The sequence below is a fragment of the Bos indicus x Bos taurus genome, unplaced genomic scaffold (assembly GCF_003369695.1).
Source record: "Bos indicus x Bos taurus breed Angus x Brahman F1 hybrid unplaced genomic scaffold, Bos_hybrid_MaternalHap_v2.0 tig00001478_arrow_arrow_obj, whole genome shotgun sequence".
NCBI classification, from domain to species: Eukaryota; Metazoa; Chordata; class Mammalia; order Artiodactyla; family Bovidae; genus Bos; species Bos indicus x Bos taurus.
In genome coordinates, this window is record NW_020867428.1 from 5,950 (window position 1) to 24,264 (window position 18,315).

Sequence of the window (18,315 nt, forward strand, 5' to 3'; positions counted from 1 at the left end):
TTTTTTCGTTACTCCCCTTCTCGCTCCTTTCTCAAGCAACCAGTGATCTGCTTTCTATCATTATAGATAGGTTTGTATTTTTTAGAATCTTCTATAAATGCAGTCCTTTATATGTACTTTCATTTTTTCTGGCTCCTTTAACTCAGCATAATTATTTTGAGCTTCATCCATGTTGTGTGTATTAGTAGTTCTGAATATAATCCCACTTTGTGGAATACCACAATTTGTTTATCCATTCACCTGTTGATGGACGTTTGGGTTATTTTCACTTTGGGGCTGTTACAAAAAAGTGCTGTGAACACACAAGCCTTCTAGTGGATGTATGTCCTTTTTTCTCATGAGTAAAAATCCAAGAGTGGAATATTTGTATTTTATGGGAGGTATATATGTTGATCTTTTAAAGAAACTGCCAAATCGTTTTCCAAAGTGGATGTACCATTTTACATTCCTATCAGTGGTGTTCTTCCACGTACTCATCAATAATTGAAAAAGACTACTAACCATGTAAAATATCACATCCAGCAGAAAAAGATTTCCTAGAAAATTGGGTTCAGATGTAGAGAAGAGTGATTATGTACCGTCCTACTGGATTAAATTTGAAGTATGTTGGCAATAGGGCTGTCAATATAATGTTCAAATATTGCTATGTAATATAGTCATTGTAATTAAAAATACTATTTTTTGTCCTCTATCTTCTCTTTTTCCACCTCCATCCTTTTTCTGTTGCAGATCATACATCAGTTGGCGGGCTAGGAGACAGTTTTTATGAGTACTTACTAAAAGCATGGTTGATGTCAGATAAAACAGACCATGAAGCCAGAAAAATGTATGACGATGCTGTTGAGGTAATTATTATCGGAACATTTACCTGCTTAACATCTCAAATATATTATGTATTTGATAGAAATTGATGAACATCCTGTACATATATTATTATTTACATTCACTTAGAGTTTGTTAGTATTTCAATATAATAGTCATATATTGTTTTCCTTTATTGTAACACTTTAATTGTTGAAGAATTTAGTGTAGCATATTTATGTATGAAAATTTATTTCAGTTATTTGTAGCTATTTTCTGCAGAGCCTGGAAAAACTTATGACTTAACATACTTTTCCATAAACATTTCTATTTTCAAATGACCAATTAAACCTACACATTGAGAGCCGTATAGGTATGTAAGGACAAAACACTTTTATAGTATTTTTTACATTTTATAGTGTTTGCACTGTTCTGATTCCTTTCACGTATGTGAAGTCATTTAATCTTCTCTACCGTTTTACTCATGAGACCTCAAGGTGCAGAGAAGTAAAGCTTGCATAGCTTAGTTAGTAATGGAACCCATATCTGAACAGTCTAGGTCCAGAGCCTGTACTCTTAACTCCTCTTCTATATTGTTTTATATTTATGTAACCTTGTGCTACAGTGTTGTGGCAATTTAAAATCGGGACAGATTTCATTCTTGGAAACACTTATATGTGGTATTTCCAAGTGTTAGTCACTTTGTAAATTATTTGCTTCTGATCTAGTATAAACCCATATTCCTTTAATAATTTAATCACTTTTAAAAGTTGTATATTTTATACACAGCAACACCATTCTGACTGTAGTCAATGACCCATACTTAGAGTTATAGTTCTTTTGTCTTTAAGTTAAACCAAGGATCTTATTAACCATATATATCCTCACTTTTTAAGGAACTAATCTCTGTAGTTTTATAAAAACACACAGGAGTTGAACTGATATGTTGCATTGTACTGGTTTGCCTACCGTAGGTATAAATGTTTCTTGAAGGAGTGTGTTGACTAAGAAAATGAACTAAACTATAATCGGGAATCTGTACTTTAGTAGGTGACTTCTAAAATTCTTTATGAAGACTTACATTTTGAAAAGTTGAAGAATTTTATTCTGTTATTAAACTTTAAACCTGGAAATTTTTATGATGCAGGAAAAGTTAATGTCTAGGAAGAATGTAGTATTTTTAGTATCACAGTGTTGAAAATAGCCACCTGTATCAGTCCCACTGGATTGTGGCTTCTTTGAAGACAGACATTTATTACTGTCTTGCATGACCTGAAACAATAGGTATTCAGTAAGTACTTGATAAATGAGTGTATTTAATATTTTTATTTTTGATAAAGTGTGACATATCGTATATTGTGTAATCATTTTTTCTTCATAGTTTGCTGTTTTCTTGTAATAATTTAAACCTGAAAACATTTTCTCTTTTATTTTTAATAATTTTTCCTACAGGGAAAAGAACATATTTGTCATTGTTTTAAAATTATATATATTAATACTTTTAAAAGCATGATGCCTGTTTTGAAAGTTAATCTCATAAATTAAAATTTATTTCCCATGAATCATCTGCTATATGAGTTATGTGTCCTAATTTTCTTTCTATATTTGTTTTCTGTATCCTGTTTTTATTAGTCCTTAGTTTGAAAATTGGCACCTATGAAATAACCAGTTAGCTAACTTTCATTTTGAGACATGTATGCAGTTTTTGCAATGTTAATTATCTTTGATAACAGAATTATGTTAGAAGATAGAGTATATACAGATAGTAAAATTAATGACATGTTGTATGCATGGAGGAGATAGGAATGATTATGAATTTTAAGATTCATTCTAATTTAAGATAAGTCATTTGTAAATTTGTCTTTCTAAACTAGTGTATTTAAATTATTCCATCCTCATCTGGCCTTCCTCTACACTTACAAGTATCCATATCCCTGGTTCTTATATCTTAGCTTTCTTTTTAAAAATTGTGTATTATAGATTTTATATTCTGATCAAGTTTATATTTAGTCTTTATTTGAAATAGCAAAAACTATACCTTTTATTCAGTCCTTTTGGAGCATTACTTTCTTGCTCAGACTTGTTCAAAAAATGTCAAACTTCTGAATGGCAGTTAACTTTTAAATTGAACTCTTAGGCTTTTGTCACATTTTTAGAGAAAAGGGAGCTGTGCAAGAAGTTTTAGGAGTCTGTAAGAGAATTGTTGGTAAAAAGTCCTGTCTTTACCCACCTTCTACTTTAATCCCAGTAGGCCAATGGGGATATGTTTAGAAATCTTTTACTCATAACATAGTAAGATTTATATTACTATAAATAGTAATTAACTATAAATTACTATAAATATATTTATATTACTATAAATCTAATATACTATGTTACTGTGATGAGCAGAAATAAAGTGATACAAATATCACACAAAGATTTAGAATCTAAACTATGGATATTGTCCTTTAGGCATTTATTGGGTGCCATAAATACACACACACACACAGAGGCTTCACTCGTAGCTAAGTTGGTAAAGAATCCGCCTGCAATGCAGGAGACTCCAATTCGATTCCTGGGTTGGCAAGATCCACTGGAGAAAGGGATAGGCTATCCACTCCAGTATTCTGGCCTGGAGAATTCCATGGACTGTATAGTCCATGGGCTCGCAAAGAGTCAGGTACAACTGAGCGACTTTCACTTTCACTTTATATATGGAAAACATGCTGGATACCGTGAGGTCCAGAAAGATTAAAAAAACATTGTCCTTGTATTTAAAAGGAAATAATCTTCATTATAAAAACTAATTTTTCATTTGTGCTTGAGTATTACAGTTAAGGACTTCCCTGGTGGCTCAGATGGTAAAGTGTCTGTCTACAATGCGGGAGACCCGGGTTCGATCCCTGGGTTGGGAAGATCCCCTGGAGAAGGAAATGGCAATCCACTCCAGGACTATTGCCTGGAAAATCCCATGGATACAGTCCATGGGGTCGCAAAGAGTCAGACACGACTGAGCAAAGCAACAGTAAATGCTTATTATCATTATGATTATCAGCTACCCCTCTTTGCTCTAATAGGCTTAATAAAATTATCAAAGAGTACTGTTTATTTATAAAATGACTTATTAAACAATCATTGAAGGCATCCTGCAGGGCTTGTGGAGTATAAGATGATAAATAAGGCATAGTCCTTATGTTTCTGTAAAACAAACATTGTGACAAGGAATATAGAAAAAACATTTGAAAGCTGATCGTTATTGAGCTTGTCAGAGAACAGCCCATAATATGAGTTGAGTCTTAGTATCTTTTATTATCAGAAAAGTATAATATTTAATCATGTATAATAATTTCTACCAGAGAGAATTAAATTAATGCAGTTCCTTATAGTTTTACAAAGAAGGTGAAGAATTAATCTTTAGCTCCTCTCAGCAAAATCTAAGAACATGGGCCAAAGGAACAAAGCTCTTAAAATTTTTCATTTTTAAAATTAAGCATGATTGTTGGACTCTACTTTGTGTTATATTCAGGTTTAATAAAGATTTCTCTCATCATTCCCATTCCTTTCAGTAAAGTTGACATTTCAGAAGAAGTAAAATTGACATTTTAGGAAACTGGATAAAATTGATATTATCTCATGGCCTCTCTTAACCATGGCACAGCCTCCAAAACAAATGCCTAAGTTTTTGAAGGAAGGGACTAAGGAATTATGTTTGAACTTTTCAGTTTATTTTTCTAAGTTTTATAACATTAAGCTATTTCACCTACTAAACCTTCTTAAAATACTTGAGCAATTATATGAAAAAGAAGCCATTTTAACTAATTACCAAAATCATATTTTTCTGTTTAACCTGAGTGTTATTCTTCCTATTAACATTTTGTTGTATGAAATAGAAAATAAATTAGCAGGGTCTCTGAGTTATAACTTGTCATCCTGACCTCAACTGAGTGATTATTATGCATTTCATTTAGAGCAAGAAGAAGAAAAACAGTAATATGGGTAATGTTATGTTGAAAGGTAATTTTCAGGCCAGTCTCCTGTCTCCCACCTTGTCTCATTATAGTAGTGATTGAAATATTTGTTTAAGATTATATGTAACTTGATTGTTCATTCCTAAACTTAATTATTGTAATTAAGTCTTTCAGTTCAGGATAGTTATTGCTTTGTAGAATATCGTCTTACCAAGGTTTTGTGCCAGAAGGATGTAGTAAATCTGAATACTAACACTTTGCCTCTAAAATTTGGAATATCTACTCTTTCTTATAGGCTATAGAAAAACATCTTATTAGGAAGTCTCGTGGAGGTCTTACCTTTATTGGAGAATGGAAGAATGGGCACTTGGAAAAGAAGATGGGGCATTTGGCCTGCTTTGCTGGGGGAATGTTTGTACTAGGAGCAGATGGTTCCAGAATGGATAAAGCTGGACATTATTTAGAGCTAGGAGCGGAAATTGCACGTACATGTCATGAGTCCTATGACAGAACTGGTAAGAATATTAATACTAAACTAAATTAATTACTAAATTAATGCTAATTGTTTAGTTTAAACTAATCTTAAGATAATATGTCCAGGAATTAGAAGGAAAATAAATAGGCATTTTTCACTTCAAAATAATTTATTCTAACATAGTAAATTATTTTTTTTAAACTTGAATTTTAATTCTAAATACGTGTTCCTGAATCTTTTTTTAAATTATTATTCTGAATTCTGTTTTTTTAAATAAAGATTTTGAATAAGTTGTTTTAAAGACAATAGGTAGGGCTTAATGCATGGGATAACATTATTTTAATATAGAAGCATTAGTTTATTTCCATTTCTATAAATAATGAGTTGCTTAAAAGAGTATAGAATTGATTTAGGTTACATGCCTTGCCTATCTTGTGAAAATAGGAATAGCCAAAAGATATTAGTTAAATTGAATGTATAATTGATATCTAGATAACTGGTAGTTTGTCTGTTAGTTCACAATAATTTTTAAGTTGTTTGTGCCTTTAAAAAGAAGCTTTCATGTTGCTTTAGGGAAATAGGTGATATTTCTGGACTTCAGTGTCCTCACCTAAAAACAGTGAGATGATTCTCAGTTTTACAGGTGACAAAAGTTGGTTCCTGAGGGTGAAAAATATTGTTTGTGCATCCACGCACACACACATACACATTCATGCATTTAGTCATAGATAAACAGTATATATGTATTTGTTAAATATAGAATTTCATGGAAGGAGAAGGCAATTAGATTTAAATAAAAGCCTGAAGAATAGTGTTAAGAAACACTGAGCAAGGTCTTCCAAGTTTTTCCTCTGGCTTTAAAAATGTATGTTTCTATATGAAATAATGGATAATGGGCTCCCTGAAAAACTGAAAGCTAGGAATTTCTGTTGTGATTTCAGAAATTGAAATGTTGCTTTAGTTAAATAACTAAATTTGTGTTTCAGGGTTAATATATCATCAGGTACTATGAAACTGATATGATTGGTTTAAAATTTATCCTAGTTTATGAATGTCATATTTTTATATAATAAGTAATTGAACTTACTATGAAATTGACCTTTCAGTTTATCTCAGTAACTAAAGCGAAGATTCCATTTCTTGACAAAATATAACTAAGTCAAAAGGACATTGAGGCACATATCATTTTGTGGTGATTTAACTTAGTACATAATGCATCTGAAGTCAGTGACCTGAGTTACAAATGGAAGTTAAGATATATTGTAGAATATCAAATACATACTTAAAATATAGCTGAAATTAGTATGACCTCAAGGAACAGAATGGATATTAAGTGTTTGTACTAGGACCCATGATAATAATACTTGTTATGCAGATTTTGACCACAAATCAACTACTGGATCTAAAATAGGATTTCATGCAACAGACACATTAAAATATGGTCTATTATGGTTATTATAATTAATCATTCATTCCATTAAACATGAAGCACATATTTTGTGCCGAGCATTATGCTGGATTCTTATGGGTTAAAGTGTGAACAGATGTCTTCCTTGCCTTTGAAAAATTCATAGAATACCAGAGTTATGAAAGGATTCCTCATATTACTGTACAGTTCTGACTTGCGCATTTCATAGTGATATTGCCAATGCTGATTTGAAACACTGATACTATGAAAAGAACGTGTGAACTAGGTTGAAAAGTCCCATGTTCCACTATTTATTATCTATGAGTCTTAGGCAAATCATTTAACCTTCCTAAGCCTCAGTTGCTCCATCTGCAAAATACTGGGATAATAATATCCAACCTGTCTTCTACAGAATGTTTTCGAGTTTAAATAAAATTTTTAAAAATGCAGTTTATGGTTGTTGTTATGCTTGTTCTGATGTCGTTTTCATATTGCCAGTCAATGAACCTGTGGCTCTTTCCCATGGTATGCCCCAAAAGATTACTATTTGATTTGTATCCTGTATTTTCAACTCTTTCACTGTTTTTACTTATCTTTAATCTCCAGCTTAGATCTTTTAATTAAAACATACAGTCCTAGTTATGCTTACTTCCCGCTAGGTTATTACATCTTCTGCTGTATTTTCTTATAGCTGTGCTGTAATTTTTGGCTAAGTTGTTTAAAAATATATCCACTTCTTAGTAGTTATTTGGGTTAATTTCATGCAGTAATTACTGCCTTGGGATTTCACTTCAGTTTATTGGAATTAGAATTAACATTATTTCAAAATCTGTTATTATTCATATATTCCACTTACTGATAAACATGGCCTACTGCTTAATATTTAGCTAGGTTTGTAGGAAACACTGCTGAATCTTCATGAAACAGAGCAGTAATTTGGTGTTGTGTGCTAGATTGCTTCAGTTGTGTCTGACTCTTTGTGAACCTGTGGACTGTAGTCCACTAGGCTCCTCTGTCCTTGTGAATTCTCCAGGCAAAAATACCGGAGTGGGTTGCCACGCCCTCCTCCAGGAGATCTTCCCAACCCAGGGATCGAACCCATGTCCCGTGTGTCTCCTGCATTGGCCAGTGGGTTCTTTACCACTAGTGCCACCTGGGAAGACATTATATCCACATGGGAAGCTAGTTTGATACATTGTTTTAGTTTATTCATACCTCAGGTATGAAAAGTGAAAGTGTTGGTCACTCAGTCATGTCCAACTCTTTGCAACCCCATAAACTATAAGCCTTCTGGTTCCACTGTCCATAGAATTCTCCAGGCAAGAATCCTGGAGTGAGTTGCCATTTCCTTCTCCAGAGAATCTTCCTGACCCAGGGATTGAACTCGGGTTTCCTGCATTGCAGGCAGATTCTTTACCATCTGAACCACCAGGGAAGCACATATTCTGAGGTATAATGCAAAATAAATGCCAAACCAGATCTTAAGACTTCCAGAATATAGTACTTTCTCTATCTGGGTTTCTAGATTAAAAAGACAGACAAACTGCTGAACATTATTAAAATAATGACTATTATATAGCTTAATTTACTTCACATTGAAATTGGATAAAGCCTTCCTCAGACTGTGTGCTGTCACATCTGGGGGGAAATTTAATCTGTTTAGACAAAACATCCATTGAACATGGAGAAATGGACATATTTTAAGAGTTTTTACAGCTATTGTTTGCTTAAGTTGATAGGAAAGGATGCAGGAAAATAGTTTAAATTCTTCTCTTGCTATTAGACCACTGACACTGCAGTCAGATTGCATGTCCAAGAATGTTCTTCGTGCTTTTTCAGTTCAGTCAGTCAGTCGTGTCCGACTCTTTGCGACCCCATGGACTGCAGCACGCCAGACTTCCCTGTCCATCACCAGCTCCTGGAGTTTACTCACACTGAAGTCCGTTGAGTCAGTGATGCCATCCAACCATCTCATCCTCTGTCATGTGCTTTTTAGATTTTGTTAAATATCTTTTGTTGACTTAAGTGTAATTATTTTTCCATCTTTACAGATTCTACCTGCCCTGAAAGATGCGTATGAATTTTATTTCCCATGACTTTACAAACCTGTGCCTGCTTTAAAATTCTCTCTTACTGTCTTACAACTGACTTTTTATTTCAATTGATATTTTACTTTCATTTTTAAAATTTGTGCGTATCTCTTTCCTTCACCTTCATTATATGATTTTTGCATCCTCTAGATTCTTTTTACTCAAGTACTAAATTATTTATGATTTTGACTCAATTTTTACTTGTTGGATTAGTTATTTTCCTTTTAGAAATGATGTATCGATTGTAAGTGAGAAATTTTAGGTAAGGAATAGAAATTAAGTAGAGGTAGAATGTTTTGAAATTATTTTTTACAACATTGCTTAAGCAAAAGAGCACCTGAGAATTAATGCCCTCAGAAACGTCAAAACAATGATTTGGCAAAAATAATGGATATGGTATGTGTATTAGATTTGCATGTTTTTACTCACCAACTCCTCATGAATGAAGTTATAAATGATTAATCAGTGAAATAAAAATTTTACTAAGAAGTCTAAAATATTAGTTCCACACAGCCAATGTCTACTTTAACTCAAGTGATATCATTATGATTATGGGATTATTATCTAATTTAAAGTTAGCCTTAAAAGGTTAACATTTGAAAACTCCATACAATCACTTAACACTCCTGGTCTTTGAGAAAAGGAAAACATGAAACCCAGAGTAAGTGACTTTTCTTCCTATTTATTGGATTACTCTCATTTTGGTGCCTATGATGTTTGTTTGGCTTTTCTTATTTTAAAAACATTTTTAAATGACAAACAATATTTGATTGTATGCCAGATCTTGTCAGTAAGCTGAGTAGAAGTTTTCTTACAATATATTGATAATTTCTTGGTTAGTCCTTACCTCACATCCCATTGAGGAGGTGGTCAGAACTATATGAGCACACATAAAGTTTTGCATGCAATTTCAGAGGCTTCTTAGACACAACATTATCTCCCTCTTTGAAAGCCTACCATAGAGTTATGTCCTCAGGTTAAAAACGCCTGCTTCGGTTCTACTTTAGTTCTCCAAGACTTAGCAATAATAGCTTGCTTTTCAGCTCTCTTCTGGATCATGGTTTGCTTTTAATAGAGCTACCATCACTACAGTGTTTTTTGGTTTGTGTTTTTTCTCCAGTGTGGGCAGTGGTATGAAATGCTTTATTTTAATTATGATTAAAGGAGTTTATGGTGTCACCCTTACAATGCTAAAATTTGGCCACTGCAAACGTCATGCCAACAACTATGGCATGCTTTTGTTTTGGCATGGTTCTTATGCTACCTTTTCTGAGAAAATATAAAAGTACCTAGCATTTCTTGGAAGAAGTGAGAGACCTTGAAATTATTTGGCACTGATACAAACTAGTAAAAAAGAAACGTGACAGCTGAGAGTGGTAATTGTGTGTGACTCCAACATCCCAGTGCAGGGTGATTTTGTATTGCCCAGGTATAGAGTGCTGGGTATGATTAGAAAGAGGTTCTTTAGAAGTCTTTCATGTAGTACTATATTCCAGCCTGAATGGAAATCATAATTTAAGGTATTTTATGTAATGTTGTATATGTGTAATGGCAATATTTCTTTTAAGTTTTTTCTTTAACTGTAGTTGATTTACAGTATTGTTAGTTTCAGGTATTTATTCAGACTGATAAATGGGCAATTTACTGATGAAATTCTTAGTGGTTGGCGATTTGAACCTCTTCCTAGCTGTATATACAGAGGTTATAGAAGAGAGATGATTTTTAAAACTAGCTTTAAGTTTTAAAATGTATTGCTTCTTAACGTACTATGGTATACTTAAAAGATTATAATCTGCAACTAAATCTAACTCAAAATCTGAGCTCTGAAATGTTTTCTTACATGTATGTGTTATGTTAAAAAGACTTAAATTGTCTTGACTTTTAAAAAAATAATTTTGCACAATACAGTTATTTATCTGTTTCATTTGATTTTGGACCAAAACAGGAATGTAATGTGCTTATGTCTAGCCTTAAATTTGTTTCTAAAGAATTACTAGACTCTTGTCACTTCAGTTAGATGTAGCAGTATGTTGATATACATTATGAAAAATATTTCATGTCAGAATAATAGAAATATTTATAAGAAAATGTGGAGCTTTTAAAGTCACTGATTTTGCAAAACAGCAGCAATAAAACAGCTATAAAATTACTTTATACTGTATTCTTTCAAGGGAGGAAAAATTTCTGGCAAACCCAACAAAAATGGTTTACTGTGCTCATTTATTTCTTTTGTCATGTTACAGCATTAAAGCTTGGTCCTGAATCATTCAAGTTTGATGGTGCAGTAGAAGCTGTGGCAGTCCGGCAGGCTGAAAAGTATTACATCCTCCGTCCAGAAGTCATTGAAACCTATTGGTACCTCTGGCGATTCACTCACGATCCAAGATACCGGGAGTGGGGCTGGGAAGCAGCACTGGTAAATAAGCCAGGATTTCATTTTATGTGCAAGACTGTTAAATCAGTGCCATGTGTCCTCATCCATGTTACTTCATGTTTAGAATCATTTAAATGGCAGTTTTTCACTATGATTATAAAATTTCTATATTTGACTATTAATGCTTAACCTCTAGAGTAAACTAAAATCATTGTAAAATTGCCCAGATTCACAGCCTAGGTAAATTAACCCCCATTCACTTCAGTTTGTGTTCAGAGTAATTCTTTAGTGGCACCACAAGAAGGATTATTGAATTGTTAAAATTTTTCTACACTGAAAGATAATGCCAACACACACACATACTCTGTCTCTCCATATATGTGTGTGTGTGTTGTGTGCATGCTCAGGCATGTCTGACTGCAACCCCATGGGCTGTAGCCCCCTAGGCTCCTCTGTCCATGGAATTTTCCAGGCAAGAATACTGGAATGGGTTGCCATTTCCTATTTCAGAGGATCTTCCTGACCTAGGGATCAGACCCACCACCTCTCTTGTATCTCCTGCATTGCCATGCAGATTCTCTACCACTGTGCCACCTGGGTGTGTGTGTTCACATACATATATTTGAAAAGAGGAATTTTTAATGGTTAGTAAGTAAAGAAAGCAAATGGTTTACTTGTAAAACGCTAACCTTTCAGAGAATTCCATTGTCATCAGTACCTGGGAGAAAGAAAAGTCAATAAGATTGTTCATGAAAATATAGCTTATCACTGGAAGTGAGGAGGTGTTTTATTCTCTGAGACATACTAATTATGATAAATAGTACTAATTACAATGGATAGTCATATTCAAATTATTTACCTTAAACTTGGAGTCTAGATAGAACCAAAGACATTCTAGGTGAGATAAATAGTGTTAATAAATTGTGCAGACAAGAATGTGTAAGATGTATTTTAGATCAGAATGTAGCCCAATTTATGAAAAAGAAGGTTTCACGGGTCAACTAGACAAAAGTTTGGTGCCATTATGTAGATAGTCTTGCATGTTAGGTCAAGGCATGAATACTTTACTCAGTGTTTCAGATGTCATACACACACACTTTTCTCATGTACTATGCAAGTGTTTCTCATTTGCAAAGTAGGGGTAGAAGGTCCTTTGCCTAGCTCACAATCTCTCTGATCTTCTTTTTCTTCTCCATCTCTTACCCACTAAAACTCCTTAACTTTAAGAGTCCATCCTGGGACTACTAAAGGTTTTTGAAAGGGGAAGGAAATGTTGAAGACTTTTTAGTGGGGACTAACACAACAAAAGGATCTGATTGTAATCTGCAAGTTGGTGGGTTTTGGAGACCACTGCAATAATGTAGAAATGATGTGATAAAGACTTGAACTAAGGTGAGGACACTTATGTGTCATTTGCCATTCAGACATAGATGTTCTTTATGGAGTTTAAGAGACTATTAATAGAAGCAAGGTGATTACAAATACAGAGCAGGAACAGGCAAAGCATTTATTGTTGCTGCTTTTCTCTGCCTGGGTCCAAAATTGGGAACACAGCTGCTAGGGGAACTTTGTGCAGGAGTGTCCTGCCACAGTTGAGAAAGAGACACAGTGTTGGCACAGTGGTTTGAGAATAGGACACACACACACACTTCTGTTGTGTAGTAACGGCTTACTAATGCTGAGGTAAACCAATATATAGGAGAAGTGAGTGTTAGTCGCTCAGTTGTGTCCGACTCTTTGCGACCCCATGGACTGTAGCCCGCCAGGCTCCTCTGCCCATGGGATTCTCCAGGCAAGAATACTGGAGTAGATTGTCATTCCGTTCTCCAGTATAAGGGAAAGAGGTAAGGTAATCCTGCAATGAATATGACTTGAATGTCCCCTAACATTTATTGCTTCATATTTAGAGGAATTATGTAAAAATGAATAGTGTAAGTGTTAATTAGCTCTTCTTCAGAAAGGAGGAAGACCATATAAGTAAGAAAAGTAGCAAGGCTAGAAGCAGTAAGCCACAGCATAATGATGAGTTAAATAACCATACCTTCATTCAATTTCTCTGGGTTTGGTGGGGTAGAGAAAGGAAAGAATCATATGTGCTTTCAACTCTTTCTGTATGGCTTAATTGCAAAGAGTAATACATCTACAAAAGCAGAATGTTTGATAGTTTTGAATTAACGGGGTTTTGAATAGATTCTTTTTAATTCAGAATATTTTATTCAGACATGTTCAAAGATGAAGAAAGATAAATTAAGAATATGAACTCCCCTTTGGGCAGTAGAACATAGTAGTTAATAATAATGTGGAGCAAATTACTCTTTGCCTCAGTTTTCCCATCTGAATAGTAAAGCTATTAAGATAGCCTCACAGGGTTGTTAGAAATATAATTGTTAATAGATTTAAAGCTCTTAAGCCTTCAGCATATAGTAAATTCTTAATGATTGTTAGCTCTCAATATTTGTGATTATTATTGTAATAGGTGTGAGGGTGGGCTCTTCCTGCCAGTTTATACCAACTATAATGCTTAATTCATAGGATTATGATAATACACTGGCATATAGTGTGTTTACAGTAAATATCATATTGCTGTTGCTGTGGAGAGCTCCTTCAGTAATACACTTTTTAGCATGAGTTGGATTGTTGTTTATCCTTGGAAATGATAAAATTGCTTTTAAAATTTTTAATTCAAACTGACTTCCCTCTTGATTTGTCAGAATTAATGAGGTTTTATTGTACCAGACAGATCTCTAACTCAGTGTGAATAGACTAAATTTGACTCCTAAGTTAGGAAAATATAAAATATCTTAAAAAGATTAAAGAGTTTTGGAGAGACATTCTACATCAAACAGGATGCTTCAGTTAATTTTTCCAGTGCAAGGCTATTTCCATCTGATTAAAAAAGTCTTATTCTGAAACTGTAAAATTTTCATAGAGATTCTCTGAACTTTTAACTATGGTTCCTTAACTTGTCCTTCAAAACTTGAAATTCTATGGAACTGACTCTTGTCTGATCTCTTTCACAGGCTATTGAAAAGTATTGCCGAGTCAGTGGCGGATTTTCTGGGGTGAAGGATGTGTACTCCTCTACTCCTACGCATGATGATGTACAGCAGAGCTTCTTTCTTGCTGAAACATTAAAGTAAGTAGATGCTGTAAAATTTTTTTAAACTGTAGGCTGGTTTTGCTATGTGGTCACTATGTGATCAATTGTGACTATGTTTTATTCCAGTAAATTTTATTCCAAATATATAGTGAAGTCTTGTATAGTTTACTCTTCAATTTTTAGTTTCATCTCATGGAAGAATGACTTAGACTCTTTGTCAAATAAGAGTACCTTTATTTTGTCTTTAGCCCTTTACTATGCATTAACATTGTCTTCTTAACGAATTTACTATTAAAAAAGAAATGCATAAAATCAAGACCAACTTACTATGGTGTGTCTGTTTTCTCTGGTATTAGGATCTCTGGGGCAGAAATTGTTTTGCATATGTGCGCCTGTGTATCTTGCTTGTGTGCTTTTTCACCCTATCTTAAAATTCATAATTTGAGTATAATGGCAGAATTCTGGAAAGCTCTATAAGAATATATCAATACTCTTATATAGTCAAGGCTATGGAAAAAGATTTATGTACATGAATGTTTATTGAAGGTTTATAAAAAGTTACTCTTGGGTTAGTATTAGTTGGAAAGTTAAATAAGTTATTGTACATCCACAATGGATATTATAGACTCTTCACTGTATAATATTAAGTAGGCTATTAAGTGCACATATACATATATAGATGAATATCTTGATAAGTATTTCAGCAACATCAAAATGTATACTGTCATGTACCTTAATTGGTGTTATTCTTTTAGATGCTTTTCTGGTTTTGCTTTTGTTATCAGGTAAAAATAAATTAAACTGCTTATTTTCCTGCCTCAAATTCAGTTGCTGTCTTTATGCCTAGAATCAAAAGAAATTTTTTGAGCTGCAAAAAATTTAGAGATCCAACAAACACCATTCCAGTCCATTCCTCCTCTCTACATACGGACATTCCCAGTGCTACAGATCTCTTTACAACATAAAGAACAGTGTGTCATAAGGTGTTTTGTTTTTTTTTTGTTTTTTTTTTTTTTTTAAATGTATTCATAGATAAGCTTTATTTCAATGTTTACATAAAAATGAGTTGATGTCGAACAGGAAAAGGTTTTTACAAAGGGTTAAAATTTATCAAACAACAGAACTTGGTCCTTCCCTTTAGTTTGAATTCAGTTGGCTGACGCATCGTTATTAGTATCCACCCTCACTAATCATTTTCATCACACACAGTATCTAAACGTCTTCAGGTGGCACTTCCTATTTCCCTGGAAGTCTCTTAAACTGCTTTCAGTTACAAGAGAAGGGCAAGGATTTTATTGGCTCATACTCTACTCCACTGGAGGCAAAGATACATCCCTCAATTCTCTTGTTTAAATTGTGGTTGTTGGCAAAGTGTCCAAATGAAGAATTTAATGCTAACACACAAAGAACATAGTATAATCTATGTATAACAGTAACTTTGCTTCAAATTTTTTTCATTAAGAATAATTTTTATTCTCTTTCCACAAGGAAGTTATAAAAATACCTGTAAAAACATTGAAAAGGCTCTTTAAAATCCTGGAATGAAAAATTCTGAAGTATAAATTATGATACATTGTCTATGATTTGCAAATAAAGAATAAAATAAATTCTACAAGTTGGAATTTCTGAATGATTTTGGCAGGAATTTACCAGAAGGAGCCAGAACATCAAACCTTAACAATTTTCTATTTTCATCCCAATTGAGTTTTTGAAAAGCTGTATAATCTGTTGACAGGTACAGTCCACGTACAAACTTGCTTCTGCCGTTAATGATGAAGTCAATCTGAAGACAGATTTGTACGCTGGATGCACCAGGCTCTTCCATGCAACTGACTGGTTTTCTCTTATTTTTTTCCATCATGTTTTAAATAAAAGTAAATATATATATATGGTAAAAAAATTTAAATGGTACAAGAAGATTTAAAATAATCAGTAAATATCCTTTTTGCCTATAACCTAGAAAGTCTGATGTCTTCCAAATCATCAGTCACATGAATAATTTGCAAAGTGAAGTCAACCTTAGAGTCTCTTCATCTGAAAATTATTCTCGGGATTTCTGGAATGTGTTGATTCTCTCATATATTGCCTCTGTTACAGAGGAAAGCCATGCAGTCTTCTTCTAAAAAACAACTAACTACAAAAACAACTCGCACGCTCTGCTTTGAGAGAGCAAGTCCAGGCAACACCTTGTACTCCATGGATCTGGTCCTGGCTACAGGCAGAAGCTCTGGTATCAACCAGAGACTTGGGCGGGTGGCCAGAGCTCAGCCAAGCCCTTCCTGAATGCCTCGGATCCTCCGGGCCAGCTGCACATCCTTCGGGAAGAGCGTGACGCGGCCGGCGTGTAAGGAGAGGAGATAGGCATCCTCAAAGAGATGAACTAGAAATGCTTCTGCCGCCTCTTGTAGGGCCAACAGGGCCTGGGCTTGCCAATTGAAGTCCACACCACGAGTGAATTGAACACATATTTCTCTTGCCAGGCGGCAGAAGGGGCTCTTTCTTAACAGCAGGTGTGTGGTCTTCTGAAGAGTTCGGATCTCCTTCAGGACTGTATGTCTCCGGCGAGCAAGTGGACGGGAGGACGTGCCTAAGGACGGGGTCGGCCGGGGGGCGGCGGGAGCCGGGCTCGCGGGGCGCCTCCTTGGTGTTTCGGGCTTGCGTTTCTGGCGGCGGGGGCCCATGGCGGGCGCGCAGGGCTGGAGCCCTGCGGCTCCTTCTAGATCTTCTGGGTCCGGGGGCAGAGGCTGGGAGGGCCGGGCGCCTGGGTGCTATTGGAATTGCCCGCACCCCATAAGGTGTTTTGTTAATCTCATTAGATGATAAAGCACATCACTGCCTTATAAGGCTAACACTGCATTGTTCAGAAGCTTTTATTATTAGAAGCACATTCATGTTTTTAATTTTTTTTTTAACACCAAAACATTTTGTATTGGGGTATAGCTTATTAACAATGTTGTGATAGTTTTAGGTGAACAGCAAAAGGACTCAGCCATACATATGTATGTATCCATTCTCCCCCAAACTTACCATCCAGGCTGGCACATAACATTGAGCAGAGTTCCATGTGCTATACAATAGGTTTTTGTTGGTTATCCATTTTAAGTATAGCAATGTGTACATGACCTTCCTGAAGTCCTTAACTATTGCTCCACCCCACCCCTCACCCCCGCTCCGCCAGCAACTATGAATTTGTTTTCTAAGTCTGAGAGTCTTTTTCTGTTTTGTAAGTAAGTTCATTTGTATCATTTCTTCTTAGATCCCAGATATAAAGGATGTCATATTTCTCCTTCTCTGTCTTACTTACTTCACACAATATGACACTCTCTAGGTCCACTCATGTTGCTGCAAATGACCTTATTTCATTCTTTTTAGTGGCTGAGTAATATTTCATTGTCTATATGTACTACATCTTTATCTATTCCTCTGTCGATGGACGTTGAGGTGGTTTCCATGTCTTGGCTATTGCAAACAGCGCTGCAAGAACGTTGAAGTGCATATATCTTTTTGGGCCATGTTTTTCTCTGGATGTATGCCCAGGAATGGGATTGCAGGGTCATACGTTAGTTCTGTTTTTAGTTTTTTGAGGAACCTCTGTACTGTTCTCTATAGTGGGTGTAACAATTTACATTCCCACCAACAGTGCGGGAGAGCTCCCATCTCTCTACACTCTCTCCCAGCATTTGTTGTTTGTGGATTTTTTTATGATAGCCATTCTGACTGGTGTGACATGATATCTCATTGTAGTTTTGATTTGCATTTCTCTAATAACTAGCAATGTTGGACATCTTTTCATGTGCCTCTTGGCTGTATGTCCTCTTCAGAGAAATGTCTATTCAGGTCTTCTACCCATTTTTTGAGTGGGTTTCTTGTTGTTATGCTATTAAATGTAATAAGCTGTTTGTAAATTTTGGAGACTAATCCCTTATCAGTCACATCATTTGCAAATATTTTCTCCCAGTCTGTGGGTTGTCTTTTCATTTTGTTTATTGTTTCTTTTGCTGTGCAAAGGTTTTTGAGTTTAAGTAGACCCCATTTGTTTATTTTTGCTTTAATTTCCATTATTCTGGGAGATGGATTAAAAAAGATGAAGCTTCGTCATCTCATTTAAGGAGAAGGC

General features: G+C 34.7%; 1 protein-coding gene and 1 pseudogene across 1 annotated transcript; one reads left to right on the forward strand and one right to left on the reverse strand.

Annotated features, from left to right (window-relative positions):
• The first annotated feature begins 701 nt into the window (after positions 1-701).
• LOC113888741 overlaps positions 702-18,315 on the forward strand; it is a 40,848-nt pseudogene continuing 23,234 nt past the window's right edge.
• LOC113888742 (histone H3-like centromeric protein A) lies at positions 15,220-16,976 on the reverse strand. The gene has a single exon (XM_027535767.1). It carries the CDS (start codon positions 16,877-16,879, stop codon positions 16,463-16,465), a length of 417 nt encoding a protein of 138 aa, XP_027391568.1. The 5' UTR covers positions 16,880-16,976; the 3' UTR covers positions 15,220-16,462.